At 43.9% G+C, this 17282-nt stretch overlaps 2 protein-coding genes across 3 annotated transcripts; one reads left to right on the top strand and one right to left on the bottom strand.

The window, feature by feature from the left end:
* Positions 1–411: 411 nt before the first annotated feature.
* Positions 412–11764, bottom strand: LOC149331235 (thiol S-methyltransferase TMT1A-like). 2 transcript variants are annotated; one of them, XM_089556411.1, is made up of 3 exons: positions 10747–11764; positions 10102–10706; positions 412–7529 (listed from the first exon to the last, which is right to left on the bottom strand). In XM_089556411.1, the coding sequence occupies exons 1-3, from the start codon at positions 11003–11005 to the stop codon at positions 7218–7220; spliced, it is 1176 nt and encodes a 391-aa protein (XP_089412537.1). In that variant the 5' UTR covers positions 11006–11764; the 3' UTR covers positions 412–7217. The 2 variants fall into 2 exon arrangements, with proteins under 2 accessions (XP_089412537.1, XP_089412536.1); XM_089556410.1 differs by having other exon boundaries at positions 10102–11764.
* Positions 11335–16825, top strand: mRpS2 (mitochondrial ribosomal protein S2). The gene is made up of 4 exons (XM_089556409.1): positions 11335–11433; positions 11653–11751; positions 14017–14303; positions 16327–16825. Exons 1-4 carry the CDS (start codon positions 11397–11399, stop codon positions 16756–16758), a joined length of 855 nt encoding a protein of 284 aa, XP_089412535.1. The 5' UTR covers positions 11335–11396; the 3' UTR covers positions 16759–16825.
* Positions 16826–17282: the final 457 nt, after the last annotated feature.

Here is a 17282-nt window from a genome sequence, read left to right as displayed (position 1 = left end):
TTATTATGAGGCATAAACGACTGGAGGTGGCGGGTAGAGTACTGGTGCTGCCCTCTGTTAGGAAAGAGCGGAGTTCCGTACGCGCGCGGATTTGATTTTTTATTGCCGTTGACGGAGCTCTAAATTGCCGGCAGAGACGCAGTTTAGAGGTGAATAGCAATTTAAAAAATTTGAGGATAGCAGATGTTAGACGGCAACTCGATTTATTGCTACTATCAATGAACAATGAGAGCTCTTTGTGAGCTGAAACGAATCATGCCATCACTTGATACCCGTCAGTCGACGCGTTTTTGCGTTCCGAAGTGAAGACTTAATTCGTGTCTCATGTGTTGAGTTATGGCGCAGTTGCAATGGATTCTGCCCCAACGCTGCAGCAAGCAAGACAACACGTACACAGCCCAGTACTTTATTTTCAAGTCCTAAATTCCAACATGGGTATACATATCTCAAACTCTCGCATATGCCTTTGAAAAATACGCAGTCACCACAAAAAATATCACATGTTTGTATACATACAACAGGCTGTGAAAGATAGGCATGAAGTAACATGTAACTGGAGCATCACTTACATGCATCAGTTCACAAGAAATGCAAACAAACAATGCATATGTCTGTATATGTGTGTATACGTATATGTATATATATATTATATATCTATATAGTAAAATGCCATGTTCATAAAATTTTCAAGACAACAACAGATTTTATCCTCTACAGAGCGTATAGCATACAACAGGAACATTGCGGGCACGAATATTAAAGATGAAGATATACAAACAGAATTCTGGTTGACTGCAATTAGAATGAGGAGTGTGCTCTAAATGCCCTTCAATATAAACATGCGCTACAGACTAAATTTCAGCAGCTAAATGCTAACATGCAATATAATCTAAGCAATTTATCTACAGCAGCGCATAGAAACTCAACCAATATTCAGGCACCAAACAACTCCCTTCAATGCCACCCTTGCTCACCTCCGCTTAGCATGCTTAGCACTGTTAGGTTAGGTACTTCCACTAAGCGCAACTAGTTGCATGTAGCTACAAAGGCCCAGGCATGCAGGTCACTGGAAGGCTGCAACTGACACATCTAGCACAGTTTTCAGAGCATCCCCTAGAAGACATGTGCTCAATATGCTCAAAAACAGCAGGCAGTGCATTAATTTGCACGAAACACCTCAAGCAAGCACAGTTGTATGTAAGAGAAATTAGAAGCAGTGGCAGTTGTAAAGCACGCACCGTGCCATTAACAGTGCTGACCACAAGAACAGACTGGAGGATTTTCCACAGTTCAGGTATCGGAACAATAGAGCAACAACAGTGACAGCATTGCACACAGTTGCATAAAGCGACTTGGAATCCTTAGACATGACACTTCTTCATCATCATCATCAACATCAGCCTGACTACGCCCACTGCACGGCAAAGGCCTCTCCGATGTCTCTCCAATTAACCCTGTCTTTTGTCAGCTGCAGCCACCCTATCTTGTCAGCTGAAGGTAAATCAGTGATCATGTCAACTGTGCAGTTTAGCACTGCTGTTCCAAGAGCACTTCCTCAACACCCTTAGCATAACAGTACTTAAAAGCTACTCATGATTCCCATGCAAACAGATCTGCCATTAAGTTTTCTCAGAGTTTTCTCTGAGCAACGTTACATGGGGCTAGAACCCAGTTTGGCCAAGCCATAGTTGTTTCAAGTGAATTAAATGCTATTCACAGTTGTGACCTCGTGCTGTTACATTCTTCGAAACAGTCACTGCAGCAGAATAAACCTTGAGCTGCCGCCCAGGTAAAAAGGGAGACGCCTCAGTAAAACGGTCCACACTAACTTTAGTGAGATCAGATGTACTTCAGCCCTTTCCCAAATCTCAGTTTGAAACGAAAGGCATCACTGAGTTAATCAGCTCTCCCTTTTGCCAAGTGTGGTTGCACAAGTGGCCGGGAGTTGGATGTAGCTGGCAACCCTAAGCTCAATACCAGATTGCCACCCTGTCATTCCAGCCTACATGCTGGCCATGCCTACTCATTAAATGCCATTTATGCCAGCAAGTAATTCCCTGCAAGCTTTCAGATTAGTGCGCAATACAAACGTGTAAGAAAAGCAGGGCTTGCACAAAAGATGCAAGACAGGATTTAGAGAAAAATCGCATGCAAGAGCATAATGTATGCCCAAGCTCAGGCATTTTTATGCGGCAGTGTCAGTTGTTTAACCTTTTTCTAGCCTGACTGTTATCAAATGCACTGGAGATATGAAAGAGTCTGTGATCACAAGCAAGTGCAGGGATACTTTCTGTTTACTGCTGATAATGAGAAACTTATCTGATCACGAATTGCATGTCATCGGGTACCACAGAATTTTGAAAATTGATGCAAAAAGGCATTCTTTCCATGTATTAAGGACCAGGTTACAAAATCTCAATTCCATGCTGCACTCTATTTTCTGATAACAATTCCTCTATGATGCAATTAAGGCACTCGCAATGTACTTCATTACATGCAGCAAGGCTTTTAATATGCTTTTAATATGAGCCGAAACATGTGCTACTAAGAAGGAAAGTCTCCAGTGGATTAGCGCACCAAAATGAGACTCAAAGATAACTGACTGATGTGTGTGCTTAAAATGCACACGCCACCGCAGAATGCAAAAAGATGCCTGCCACCTTTACGTGTGCTTAGAAAGACAGACTTTATAAAATGGTTACAGTGGATGAAAAGGCCAATACAATACTTCCGAGTAAATGCGTCTCAAAACCTGACTAAAGTCATTTCCTTCACTATACTGAAGCTCATGGAATTAAAATTTTCTGATGGTTTCATGATGACCAAACACCATAAAGTACCTGAAAGTGGCTCTCATGATTCCATACATTTTAGTATAGCTCCTCAAGTGATATGCCCCTGAAACAGGTAATGTCGCATACGCAAAAAGCAAACACAGGTAAAAAAAGATGGCATCACAACATTGCAGCTTTACAATAAACATTCAATAACACATTGTAATGTGTTATGAAATATGAACAAGTACACAATATCATGTGGCAACCTTGAACTCCTTGATTCTTTTGACGTCATAAACACTGCAACTAACGCTGAGGGTTTAAAAATCCTCCAGTGAATGTTTAATCGTGCAAAAAGTTTTAAAATCTTGCAGTGCACATAAATTTATAAAAAAAAATGACCAATGCCTTAAGTACTCAGACCACTTCGCACAACACACACTAAGTTTTTGTTAGCAAAGTAAAGGCCACTCTGTTTTAAGCCTATTTCATTATACTTTGGTCTCCATGACAACCATGGTAAGCAAAGCAATCAAGCTCGATCCATATATATCTTCACTTCTTCCCAGCATCATTCTTTCCATGATCAAATCACTAATTCTACTTGTAAAAAGCAGGACACAGTGAAGTCGAATGACCTTTCACATTGTGGAAATAAATGTCTTGAGAAGAAGAAATGCCTGTGAGATTTGTGAAGTCAGCCTCAGAAAAGGCTGTTCTTTGCTGTACGAAAGACAAGTTGTGCCACCTAGGCAGACACAAAGTGAGGCTCACATTAACCACTGATCAGGATACAGCATCGTACGATGCATGCACAAATCTTATAGCTATTGCATCAGATTGTGTCACATGCTTAACCAAAGTCTGACACTTGTCTTCAGCCCTCTCAACTCCGTCTGTATGCAGAGTATATTTCACACCACAGAAAGCTCACAAAAGCACTTTAAATATGTCAGCTAGGGAAGAACAGTTACATCATCTGCAATACGTGATGCAAAGAACAAACTAAATGATGCAGCTAAAATGGGAGATAAAACAACACGCTCTGTGCCCTTTCTTGACTGCCTGTTCAGCTGGTCAAGAATAACGAGATCTCTCATGCATCCACAAAACAATGTACAACGTAGTTTGTTACAGTACCACAGAACTGAATGCATACAATTTATGCTCATGAAAGGTCGCCAACAATATGGAACCCGATTCCAAATGCATGGTTTAACAAGGGGAGGTCATAAAATGAAAAGGACTGCACAAGCAGGGACCAATTTGCTGGGATTGGTGTTTCATAGTCTATAAAAACCAATGGTCAAGGTTATCAGCCATCAGTAGGAAAATGACATAGTATTTTACATTTGTCAACAATAAAGATGCTGTGCCTTCAAATAAAGGCCGGTTCAAAAAGCTGTATGCTAAAAGTTAGAAATGCTTTCCCCACCAACTGTGTTTATAAATGCATGGTCGCTAGTATATATCAAGAGCAAAATGTCCAAACTTCAAAAACTGAAAAAGTGATCAAGATATTTACAATGCGTGCAAGTAGATCATATGCATCGCTATAAGAGTCTGAAAACCGTGAGGCTCTTGAAGAATGGAAAGAGAATCGAACAGTTTCAAATACGCATAAGGTGAGCTATGACAGCTTAGATCCTGTAAACGTTGCTCACAAAATCAAGCGCATCAAAATGGCATCAAAGCAGAACTTGATCTCGAGTTCTACTACTCTTGCAGATGAAGACACTTCACAAAGATGTTCAATGCCCAGAAGATGCTGTTGATTGGTGGCATGAGTCAGTGGACATTTACCTCAAAAGAACTGCTGCTAACATCCCCATGTTCTATTAAAAAGTTTCCAATAAAGAAGTGGAGCCATAGAAAACACGGTCTGCATGGCAATTTTTTTTTCCTTACACCTTGGTAGCTCCCACCACGACACAAAAGCAAAAGGCAGGTTTAAAAACACACTCTCCCACATTCCACTGATGTTATTTTAGCTGCATACACGCAGTTTTGGGTGATAGGCACGAATACAAAGTTGAATATCTGCAATCAATAAAAAGAGTGAGTATCAGCTAGACTGTACGCTCAGCTTAACTTGTTCTCTGTGCTTTAGTTCAGGCCTGAAGCTTCGCTTCATTGGCTTTTGTAAACAATGATGAATGGATAGCAAGTTCAGCATTCGAAAGTAGCATCTTCAAAAGCAGGACACCGTATCCCCACAAACTCCCTAATCTCAGCCACCTGCCTAACTTTCTCCTGCCCCCTGCTACGCTTGCCCTCTCTTGAAATCCAGCCCGTTACCGTTAATGACCATCAGTTATCTCACCTTCTTACTACATTCCCTCAGTGTTTGACCACAAAAGAGAGTAAAGATATGGCTGAGATTTAGAGAAAATAAAAATTTTCTTGTTACCGTGGGGTTCAGAAAGACAAGCTCTTTACATCTAACCAGAAACAAGCACTAATAGATTCAGTAATCACTGCAATTATAAGTAGGTAACAAGTTTGACCTGATCCACAACATAAGGATAAAACCACAGGTCCTTTTGTCACTACATACCAGTAAGAGTTAGCAATGTACTTCTGGGGCACAAAAGGCTGGGAAAGTTGGTTACAATTCACACTGCAACAGTGCAAACGGTGGAGACAACAATTGAGGCAAGACAAAAACGGTGCTCAGTATTTCGCGCTGTTGCAGTCTCAATTCAGAGTTGGCAAGCATGTGACTCTTGGTTTTCGAGGCTACTTGTAGATGCTGAACAATAAACATAGCTTAGCAAGTGAAGCTAGTTTTTTTAATGTGCACTAATAACCAAAGCTCCTGAACTAAAGCTTCAGGCATAACAGTTAACTGAGCTCGCCTAAAGGAGTGACGCATGGTACGCACAGCCTGAACCAAAAGTTCATCATCATCATCAGCCTGACTACGCCCACTGCAGGGCAAAGGCCTCTCCCATGTCTTTCCAATTAACCCTGTCCTTCGCCAGTTGCGGCCACCCTATCCCTGCGAACTTTTTAATCTCACCCGCCCACTAACTTTCTGCCTCCCCGTTATCTTGCTTTCTCTTCATGACTAGCTCATGACTAAGTTCCCCATGACTAACCATGACTAAGTTCATGACTAGCATGCTAATTCGTTCAACACACCGGCTGGCCTCAAAGCTAGTAACTAGCACCCTGAGAGCTCCCAGAAAGCACAGGAATTTGTGCAAACTCAAATAATTCAGCGACACATTGAGATGCACGACAAACAGGTTCCTATCCCAGTAGAGTGACTTGCCTTCTCAAAAAACCCTGCAATAAATGGACCAGTTTACACATACTCTAGACTAGAAAGTTGCTACACCTCACTTCGAGAATTTCACCAGCTAAAATTTCACACCTGGCTGCATCAAAACACAGATTCAGCTCTGACTACTCACATAACTCGGGCCTTGCAGATTCTGAGCTTTTGGCACAGGCTGTTCGTGCAGTATTCGTCAAAAACGCACATGCCACGTCATACATGACCACGGCTGGGATAATGAAATTATTCCATTTAGATTCCATTTCATTGTTCTGATTTTCACTCTACATCGATTGCTCAGCTAATAATAATAAAATACGCAGCCATCTAAGAGTCTGATGGCAAAAATGAATAGCAAATGTGGGGTGTGATATCGCTTCTGCCTAAGATGAAGAGAAAAAAGAAAAAGAAAAATCGGATAGAACTTTGATGGAACTGCAATATTACACCAGCCCAAGGCTTTTGTGAGGCACCATCACAAATTCTGGTGACGACTCTATACTCCATTTCATACACAGCAGGCAACGCTGCAGAGGTTGCTGAAGTAGTGCAGCCGTGAAACTACATAACTCTGCCACATATCATTTGTTCTTCTCGAAACTCCGGTCATTGTTTCCGGTCCGGCTACACTACAGGACGAATACAAAGAGCGGTATAAAACGAAGTGGTAGCATTGAAAACCACGGTCGAAGCTGTGAGGTGCTCAGTGTTCGGGCTCTCTGGCCATAATTTTCATGGAGTGTGAACTACTTTTTGGACGCAGATTGAGTAAGGGCGATTCACTCTACCAACCACGTATCATACTGCCACGTGTACTTTTTGCTTTCGAAATCTCGAAGAGTCACATGAGAAAAATGTGGCAAGAGGTAAAACAAAGTCCAGGAGGTGCCAGTCACGGCACTTAAGATTTGTCGCTACGAAATATGTTTGTGTTCGCTTTGGTTGTACGGCGAACTACTTTTTGCATGCGGACTTAGCCTGCGCCAACAGGCGCGCTAGCTTTGGCAGCGTTGCCTGCTATGTATGAAACAGAGTAAAGTTATGCGTGAAATCTGTATAAGTGGCTTATGCATTTTTTGCGAACACTGTATGTCATAAAGACAGCACTCATCTTGCTGTCATGTCAACTGCGGGCACATACAATGCTCTCCACAGCTCTACATAGCCCGGGTAGTCAGAAATGCGTTGCTCAACTTCACTGGCCTCCGGTGCACGAAGTCCCTCTTGGTTGCGATGCCCACCAGGACTGGGTTGAGGAATATGCCCACAAACTTGCTCCGCGCGGAGTAGACCTTGCACTGCGAAACAGAGGCAAAGTGCGCAGAGTTCTGGATGCCGTCGTGCAAGTCCTGTGTTAGACTGCAGCCGTTGAAGAGCCTCCGCCAGAGCGGATTCACGAGCATCTGAACGTAGCGGCGCCAGTCGCCGGGATCATGCCGCATGTGTTCCACGTAGAAGAATTTCCCACCCTGCAATGAAACACCATGTACGTAGGTCGGTTATAACCAAGCTGCAAGAGCAGCAAGAAAAGAAGGAACTGTACTTGAGAAAACAAAAAAATGACTGCAGGAAGTCATTAGTCAATTAGTTACATCCCACATGGAATTGGGCTCAAGAATAGAAAAAAAGACCAGTGCAGGAAATTGTTAGTTACTTATTGTCATTGGGTTTCATGTTGCATCAGCAAAAATGATCTCGCACACAAAAACTGAATAAAAGAAGTACTTGTTCTGGCCACAAGGAACTCAATATTTTCACAAGAAAGTTACAGTTTACTTAAAATGTCAGCACCCCTTAATAACAAGTAGCAGGCCTATGATTGAATCTTCCTCAAGGAGTAATGTTAAGTGAAATATGTAGTGTGTGCTTTATACAAAACCTCGAAAAATGCTTTTGTCTTATATTTTCAAGTTGTTTACGTAAAATTAAAACATAATTCACAGTGACGACTTCATCTCAATCTCTACATACAAGTTTTTCTTTGAGCATGAAACTATATGCACAATGTATGTGGCCTAGTGTCTTGGAGCGCATATTACTTCTATTTCCTTGGAAAATGCACAACAAAGCAGAGTTTAATGTTTGCTCGAACATCCCATATGCTTTCTGCCATTGCAGGAAATTGGTGCACAATGTTGTAATCACATTCCAGCATTCATGAATAGTTAGGCATTTTGCACGGCTTCCTGAAAGCACTTCCAGAGAGCTACATTAAACACCAAAAAGGTTCTAGAGCCAAGCCACAGAAACAAAATCTGTTTGCGTTAGTCTTCAATTAATTATCATAAAATCAGTAACAGATTAAGCAGAACGGGAATTAGCTAAAGCTAATAGATATACACCAAGAAGGTAATGCAACATCTCTCCTACCTTTTTACCAGAGAAGCTAAAAGAAGGTTAAAAAAAAAAAAATCTGTGTTCTCATATGTCCCAGCATGAAGGAATTTTAGCTCAACGACATCCCGGCTGCCTGTATGTGAAGTGACTGCTTGCAACACGCACTTGTCTGCATACAGTGCAGCCATTTCATGTACATGTAGAACTTTACTGCTGTTCCCCACTGTCAGCGTATGCCTCGCTGCTAGACAGGAACAAAGCCTTACTACTGCTAGAAGGCCACCGGTAACAAGGCATGTTTTGTTTGCGACAGTGATTCAACATGTACAGAAAGCTTTCAGTTCAGCCAGAAAAATTTCCACTCAGCAACTGCGCACAGTTCTATGAAAGTGAAGGTCACCACAATATGCAGGGAATGTCATTATCAGTTAAACAGCATGTCTACAGGTGAAAGTTGGGCTAGTCTACACAATTTGTCAAGGACATTGTAATTAGTGCACAAAAAAAAAAAGAGAGGAAGAGGAACAAATTAGATAAAGCACTAGCCATTTGCCTTATATTTTATTCTGCTCTTTTTGTTCTATCATGTGCAAGTTTCAATATCACAGCCGGCCAGTGGATATCAGCAAGGCACACGCCACTCTCATAAGCAACTTCAATCCTTCCCACCCAGTGACTTCTTTTCTGCACTTGCCAGGAGATGGAACCATGATTCCTACCGTGTTAAAGAACACACTTTTGTTTGGAATTGCCAGATGTGAGGACGTGCTTGAATTTATTTTGTAGGAAACAAGAAAGCACCCTGCATCCAAATGCAGTATTAAACAAAAATGCCCCCAAATGCCACCTCTCTAAAATCTGGGCTTGAGCAGGTCAGCTCTCTAGGTGGGAAAAGCATTAACGTCCACCATATTTGAATGCACCTTTTTCCCAGAGAAACTGAGGCTGATATGGTAGGTGCATTTATTGTAACGTGCAGTAAACTTAACATGGGAATGAATTAAAATTTTCCTACATTTGAATGCGGGTGTGCTTACTATGCAAGTGCATTCATTATGCAAATAAATACGGTATGTCCCCAAGCAGAAGAGCCTAAATGAAATATAACCACAGATTTCAATATCTGTAACTTTAACAGTTTATTTTGGTAAAATATTTGTTTTTCCCTCTTCCAAGAGTCCTCTCCCAGCCTACCACGTCAACGATTTTAAACATAGCAGCAAAATATCTGTTCTCTCACTCTCCGCCTCTGTGCAATGCAACATTTAGTAATAAGGCCCATAACATTCACCGCTAGGCTGCAGTATATGTTTAAAGTCTCCCAGAACAAAAACACAGCATGTGAATATTCTCAAGCTTCGTTGTTGCCTGCAGGCTAAGAACTACTGGATTAAATTTGTTTTCTAGGAAGGAGCGCTGGTTATTTCGCTTATCTTATCAAGGCATGAACTGGAGCACCCTGGACGCTGATTATTCTGCAAGCTCAGACAGGGCACGACTTCTGGGACCTCGAACTCAAGGAAACGGCGTTCTCCTTTCGAACGCTTACATGGCCGCGTTAAAAACATACGTACCCTCCGGGCTTTCGCCAAAACAAGGAAAACGCTCGTGCTGTCGTTTGTTCACGTGCTCACATCAGCAGAGGCTCACGCGCGACGCGATTTTCTCCCAACCGCAACATGCGCGCTCATTCATCCAACTCACCGGCGCCAGTACTCGCGCGATCTCCTTGAGGATCGCATCCAAGTCCTTGACACCGCACAACACGTGCGTGGTGACCACGGCGTCAACGTACCGGCTCTTGACATTGTTCAAAGAGTCGCTGTTCTGCACCAAGAACATCTCAAGGAGCACCGGAACGCGCGTAAGCTTTCGACGAAGATAAGAGGCCGTGTACGGGTTGCTGTCCACTGCGACTAGGTGACAGTTGCGTGGGTAGAAGGCGAGATTCGAACCGGAGCCGGCACCTATCTCGAGGATCCGGATGAGCCCCAGGTTACGCAGGTACCAGTCGCGCGAGACGATGGAATCGAGCTTGCTGAAGAGGATCTCCTTGGCTTCGAGCATGGCCCCGGTCTCCCGATACGACATGTAGTTGGAGAGCCACGCTTGGAGCTTGAGTCTCCGAGTGGTGTAGTCGCGTTGTAGCGCATACCTGAGGCAAACTGTGAGCACGATCAGAGGGAGGAAGACGTTGTGCAGGAGGGACGCGAGGACGGAGTCGATCCATGCCATAAGAATGAGCAGAAGAGTCGAGGCGTTGTTGATGTTGCGCGGGTATCGGCGTGGTTGAGGAGACGATGGAGTCGCTCGGAAGAGGAGAAGCGCGCGATGATCGGGCGAGCGCGCGCACAGGCGGAGACTCGACGCACGACTTTGCGTGACTTCGTCTCCCAGTTTTCCTTTGATTATGTCGATTCGTCGAAGGCACTAGTAGTCCAAGGTCACGTTTGCACATGTCGATCGTATCTTCCTCATCCCGCCGCCGTCGCCAAGGCTCCACCCATAGCGCGCTTTCTTTACCGATGCTGCGCGCACCTCCTCCTCTCTCTCTCAATCTTCGGCTCCGACTTTGCCCTCTTTCTCTTTCTCTCCCTGCGACTCTCATTTGACTTGTTGACTTGTTGCCCTTGTTGCTAGGTTGATAGCATCGTTGATAGTAAAACTGGGGTGAGACGGATGCATGAAGAGCATTTGCCGGCGAGTCAGAAGGTCAGTCATGTAGCTAATAAACGATACTTGCCATATTTGACTTGGTTATTTGTCCCTGTTATTTGTCACATGTCAGCAAAGTGCGTTCGAAATCGAAACTCCGCCATGCATAATTAGCAGTGACCTCGAAACTAAATTTTTTAGTACATACCTGAATTTTGATTCTATGAGGTCCACTATTTTGATAAAAAAAGTTATGATGCCGCTTTCACGAACATCTAAACCCACTTTTGGTTAGTTGGCCACAACTCTAGGTTGTCCATTCTCTCGCGTGTGTGCTGTTCAAAATGGCGCCCGCCATGCGTGCCGTCGTGCGCCGTTTCGGTGGGTATTTTTCTTGAAACTCCGTTTTCTTACGTGAAGCTTCGTCTTAATAAAGTCACCCTGTATATGAAGTGCTTTCCCTGAGCCAACCGTGACTCATCCGAGGACACGAAGGTGCTTACTGTACCGCTTCCGAAGCTTTTGCGCATATTCGCTTCCTCCTCGCAACTCGTACTACGTGCTTTCGGCTTTCGCATCATCGACGGTCTTTCGTTGCAGGATTATTGGGATCCCTGCACAGAAACGCCCCGTCGGCGCGGAACCTCGGCACTCACAGTGCATTGAGCCAGCAAGCTAGTCCACAACCGAAGACAGAAGGTGAGGACTCATTCCACTGAAGTTTTCACACAGCTGAACTCATCACAGTGGATAAGCTTGGCCCTACAAGCAGCCATGAGATCGGAGGAGAAAATTTGTTGTGCATCTGGGATGTCGTAAATGAATGCGAAGATGAGGCTGATTTGTTCTTTTTAATTTTCTGCAGCCGCGACTGCGTAGCTAGCTGCTGTACGGGATACTGGTGCGCACACAGCGTGGGTGTCATGTTTCCGGAGAAGTTAACAAGAACGTACGAGCGTGAGGGATTAAGTCTGTTTACGATGCGAAAAAAGCGTAATGCAAGAGTGCAATAACCCTGAAAGTGATGAGTGCCAGTGGTGTAATGGGCTGTGTTGACAGCCGTGCTATTCGTGCGGAGCTGTATTGAAATTTGTGAAGTGCACGGCGTTGGCCCTGTTGGCCCTGTGGTTTAAGTCAAGATTGCCGCAACTGCAATTGAGGGCAGGCGATGCAGATACTGCATTAGCATTTGCACCACACCAGTAAGAAGTCGCCTTTTGCACACGAGGACATGTCCGAAGGTCCATGGTGCTCGTTTAGTTTTGTCATTTAAGATATGAGTAGCCCATGTTTGACGCTTTGCTGCGAGTGTAGTATCACGCGAGAATAAAATCTTGGGCTGTGGTTGCTGCTCGCAGAAGGATTAGTTTTTCTTTAATTTCGCTTTGATAACCAGCATTCAGGATGCATGGTCACAGCACAGCCTGCAAGTAATACTGATAAGCCTTGGTTGCTTCTTGTGCAGTAGTAAGATGCTTAAGATTTGAATGAAACGAAAGCGTGAAGCTGAACATGTTTATGCTGTGCACTTAATGATGGGGCGCACAAACCGTGTATATGTATCAGCAATGATTGAACTTAGTGGAGGTCCAAAATGCCTACTCCACATTTCTGGATTAAAGGACTGTAGACACCTAATCTTAGTTGCGTGATTTCTGCTTTCAAATGACGCATTAGACATACATAGGTCAACACGTGGTATTCACCTGCAACCGCTAAATAATTTGCGATTGAATTTCTTTTCTCATGCCGTTTCGGTTTTGGTTCAACCAATAGCTGTGATGTGTAGTTGGCCTCTAGGTCATGTGAGGAATGAAAAAAACTGCAGTATATATGCTGATACATAGTTTTAATTCATTGCAACACTTAAAACAGTTAGCTTCAAGATCTGGAATGGCAATTATATTGTCGTTTTCTTTTTTCTTTTTTTTTGCGTGCCTCATGTGGCCTAAAGACCAACTACACATCACAGCTGTTGTTCCGTCTCTGAAATCGTAACTGAAACAGCGTCAAGAAGAAATGCAACTATAAATTATTTAGCAGCCATAGGCACATATCCCAGGGTGGTAAATGTATATTAATGTCTAATGCATCATTTGAAATAAGGAAACTCACGAGCAAAAATTTGGTGTCTATAGTCCGTTAAGAGAAGGTTACAAATTGTTAAATAAATCTCTGACATGCAAAGCAAATATTCATCTCTCAGAGCTTAAGAGGTTTCTCCATTTTTTCTCTTGATGTTGGGTTTCTTCTCAGGACTGGTCCTTCATTGTTTTATTTGTTGATTTATTTATAGTATACTGCATTCAGGAGACCAAACTGGTGATGTAACAAATTCAGTGCAAGAAAGACTGTTCACAAGCCATTTGAAACTTGTACACAAAGAACATGAATGCAGCCAAGGACAACAAAATAAAAGCTAAATGCAACATTTTCTCGTAAGATATCTAAGGAAACACAGCTGAAATTTTTTTTGCCTGCACAAGTTCGGTTCGTGAAACATGCTGTTGATAGCAGTTGAAAATTAAACTGCTTTTCTTTGCAGCTTTTAAAGTCAATTTATACCGTTTTTTAAGAAGTATTTCGTATAATACAGTCATACACTTTTTTATGTGCTATCGGGGACAAAAGTGGTATACTCCACACGGCGGGAGCCGGCGCAACGGAAAACTGCGGCATTTTGGCGAGCTATAGCACCAAACATTGAAACAAGCCAAGTGGCGTGCATGCTGATAATGAAGGCCACGCATTGGCTGTCTTGATTCCAGATGCCGCCTGTAGATGGCATTGCAATGCAGTTTTCCGTTGCTCCGGCTCCCGTCGCGTGGAGTATTCCACTTTTGTCCCCGATAGTGCATACATTTTGCTCTGCTTTTAAATGTGAACTATGGCTACAGCGCTGCACTGCATTTTGGAAGTAAAAGATTTTGTTATGTTTTTTCTCCATCTCCCGTACCTCTGCAGACCCAGCAGGCAGCACCAAGTCGGTGCTGGACCCATTGCAGCATGCTGACTACTTTGGCCTTGGCAAGCTCCTGTCGGTTCAAGAGCTCTTTGAGGCCCGTGTCCACTTGGGCCACAAAGAGGGCCTCCTCAACGACCTCATGCGGCCGTACCTGTTTGGCTCCAGGCTGGGCTACCATGTCATCGACCTGGACAAGACGCTGGAGCACCTCTTCTGCGCCCTCAACTTCGTTGCACACATTGCCTACCGTGACGGCATCATTCTCTTTGTTACCAGGCACCAACAGGTTAGTCATTTGAAGTGCATTGTGGGAAAGAGCACAGTCAGACCTCAATTTACCAAATCCCGACATTGCCAATCTTCCAGCGGAATAAATTACTTGAATGATTCAATTGCGTATATTCATAAAACGAAAACAAAGACCTTCCTCTTTTGCATTTGGCACATTATAGCCTTGATCACTTATGGGCCATAAAACACAACACACAAAGACCTTCCTTGGCTGAGTCAGGTGCTGAATTTAGGGATTTTCCAGATTTAGCAGAATAGCTTGCGATTTTCTTGAACCTCATCACACCTGAGCGTGATGGAGCATGTAGGGTTACTAAACCAAAAACAACAGGATTATTTTTGGTGGGAATTGGTGTCATTTACAGGCAGGCATTCTATGCGAGGACAACTCATTTGGAAGCTACACACAGCACAGCATCTTTTTATCTCCCTTTGCTGTACTTAATGGTTGTGCTGCTTTTCTGGAGTAGCATGCTAGGCTAACAACCAGGCAGACCTCTCCTTTATCATTAAAGTCTCTCTGTCTCTGTGCTGCTTGTTATATTGATCTCACGTGTATAGTACCTACACAAATGCGTCCATTGCCCTTTCCCGTGAGCTTGTTCATCTAAACATCTGGCGTTTAATATCTAAAGTGGAGTGTTTGATTTTAAAATATTCACTTGGTGCTCATTCTGAAAAGCATATTGAATAAGTTAGGTTCTGCCAAAAGTGAACTTCTGTGACCAGGTTTGAAAAAAAATTTCTAGAATCCTCTTACCTCATTGTTGTGAGCACTGCTCCATGGTGTATGAGGTATGTCATGCCCTCGAATAGTTAACAGCATCACATAACTCTGCATATCTATCCTTAAAAAGCGTCGCCTTTCAGTGACAAGGCTGACGTTCTTTGCGCCACTTGATGTTACCTCTATTGCACCTCGAGTAAATGGAAGGCACTTGCAGATTAAAAGATTACAGGGTGTTTAATTTCACACTGTGGCCCCCCAATAGTACGGACTGAAAAACGAAGACAAACAGTGCTACTTAGCTCCAGACTACGTCCTTCTTGCAAACTTCCGTTGATGGAAAGAGCGGAAGCACCGAAACGATATGGTAGTACCTCAGGAATTGAAATTGCACCATACACACATAATTACAAAAAACATAAAGCTGAGAAAATCGCGTTGTAGAGGCCTCAGAAAACAGCGGAATGCTGACGTACCAAAAATATTTCACAATAGTAAGTAATACCAGGTAGTGGGGAAGGGGCCCAGCCTTCAAACAAAACCAATATCGCGGCCATTGGGGATGGGTCATGGGAAGTGACGGGCACGAAGTCCTGCTGCATTTCGCTCCGAAATCGCCATTTCTGGGCTTTGTAGGTGGGAAATATATATATATATATATTTTAGTAGTTGGAGGTCATATTTAGACCTTGAAACTTTTTAAGCAAGAACTCTAGAGTGCATTGGTCCCATTCTTATACCGAGAAGGATAAGAATGGGGTGGAGCGCATATGGCAGGTTCTCTCAGATCATGAATGGTATTTTACGAATATTCCTCAAGAGAAAAGTATACAACAGCTGTATCCTACCGGTACTCACCTATGGGGCAGAAACGTGGAGGCTAACAAAGAGGGGTCAGCTTAAGTCAAGGACAACGCAGCGAGCTATGGAAAGAAAAATGATAGGTGTAACTTTAAGAGATCGGTAGCGGGCAGAGTGGGTGAGGGAACAAACGTGGATCGACAACATCCTAGTCTAAATCAAGAGGAAGAAATGGGCTTGGGCAAGGCATGTAATGCGAAGGCAAGATATCTGCTGGTCCTTAAGTGTAACAGAGTGGATTCCAAGAGATCGCAAACGTAGCAGGGGATGGCCGAAAGTTAGGTGGGCGGATGAGATTAAGAAGTTTGCGGGAATACGGTGGCTGCAGCTGGCAAAGGACAGGGTTAATTGGAGAGACTTGGGAGTGGCCTTTTCCCTGCAGTAGGCATAGTCAGGCTGATGACGATGACCCCCCATCTCGACCCCGCAGACTGCTCACATGGTGGAGGAGACGGCCAGGGAGTGCCGGGAGTTCGCCCACACCCGGTGGTGGCGGCCCGGCCTCTTCACAAACTCGACGGCGCAGTTCGGTACAGTCATGCGGCTTCCCGACACTGTGATCCTCCTTTCGACGCTCGATTCAGTTTTTGAGGAACACCTTGCCATCAAGGAGTGCAACAAAATGCTCATCCCAACGGTGGCCGTCGTCGACACCAACTGCGATCCACGGCTCATCACCTACCCGATCCCGGGAAATGATGACACGCCTGCCGCGATACAAATCTACTGCCGCCTCTTCAAGACAGCTGTGCTTCGTGGGAAGGAGCAGCGGAAAAAGGACCTGGAGGAAGCTGCCAGGCAAGCGCAACAACAGGCAACAGACACAACTGGCGACGCATCAAAACAGCCAGCCAGTGCTTAAAAGACATCAAGCTGAGCCTTGTGGAACTTGTATAGTTGTAGGAATGAATTTTGTGTTAGTAGCGGAATTCCAAGTCGCATGGAGTGTTTTCTTTGCTGCCTGTGTTGGATGCTAATCTCTTTTTTTACACTGACCAGGACATCATGTTGCTAAGCCTTTTGTTGTAGACTGCATGAAGACTTGTAACATTATGCAGGTGACCCGCAGACAAATGAACGGTGTTTAGCAATAGCAGGTCAGTAGAGTAAAGAAAAACCAGTCACATTGTGGTGGTTTTATCCCATACAGACGTAAAGCAAGGCCGCATTGGTAGAGCAGTTATTGTACATTGCTGCGTACTAGTAGACATCATTTTTGCCAAAATGGCTACTCGAAAGTTGGGGGTCAAACATGCACAGAGCCGGCCTATCTGCGGGCTCCAAGGCAGTTCTGGCCAAGCTGCAGGTAGCACACGGTTTACATCGGGATGCGTTACGTGCAGGATGTGTGGAGCTCTGTGTAAAAAAAAAAATGGCTAATTCATA

Source organism: Amblyomma mixtum, chromosome 8 (assembly GCF_055824585.1).
Source record: "Amblyomma mixtum isolate Tamu chromosome 8, ASM5582458v1, whole genome shotgun sequence".
Taxonomy (NCBI): domain Eukaryota; kingdom Metazoa; phylum Arthropoda; class Arachnida; order Ixodida; family Ixodidae; genus Amblyomma; species Amblyomma mixtum.
The sequence above is the reverse complement of the archived record's forward strand: the minus strand, read 5'-3'. Positions and strand labels throughout refer to the sequence as shown.

Excerpts from the sequence above, each read along its gene's own strand:
- LOC149331235 (XM_089556411.1), bottom strand. The coding sequence starts at position 11,005 with ATGAGAGTCGCAGGGAGAGAAAGAGAAAGAGGGCAAAGTCGGAGCCGA. Across the intron at positions 10,707-10,746 it reads CGTCGAGTCTCCGCCTGTGC|CGACTCCATCGTCTCCTCAA; the intron begins GCGCGCTCGCCC and ends TCCTCTTCCGAG. Across the intron at positions 7,530-10,101 it reads TCGCGCGAGTACTGGCGCCG|GGTGGGAAATTCTTCTACGT; the intron begins GTGAGTTGGATG and ends GTTTCATTGCAG.
- mRpS2 (XM_089556409.1), top strand. The coding sequence starts at position 11,397 with ATGGCGCCCGCCATGCGTGCCGTCGTGCGCCGTTTCG. Across the intron at positions 11,752-14,016 it reads TCCACAACCGAAGACAGAAG|ACCCAGCAGGCAGCACCAAG; the intron begins GTGAGGACTCAT and ends GTACCTCTGCAG. Across the intron at positions 14,304-16,326 it reads TTGTTACCAGGCACCAACAG|ACTGCTCACATGGTGGAGGA; the intron begins GTTAGTCATTTG and ends TCGACCCCGCAG.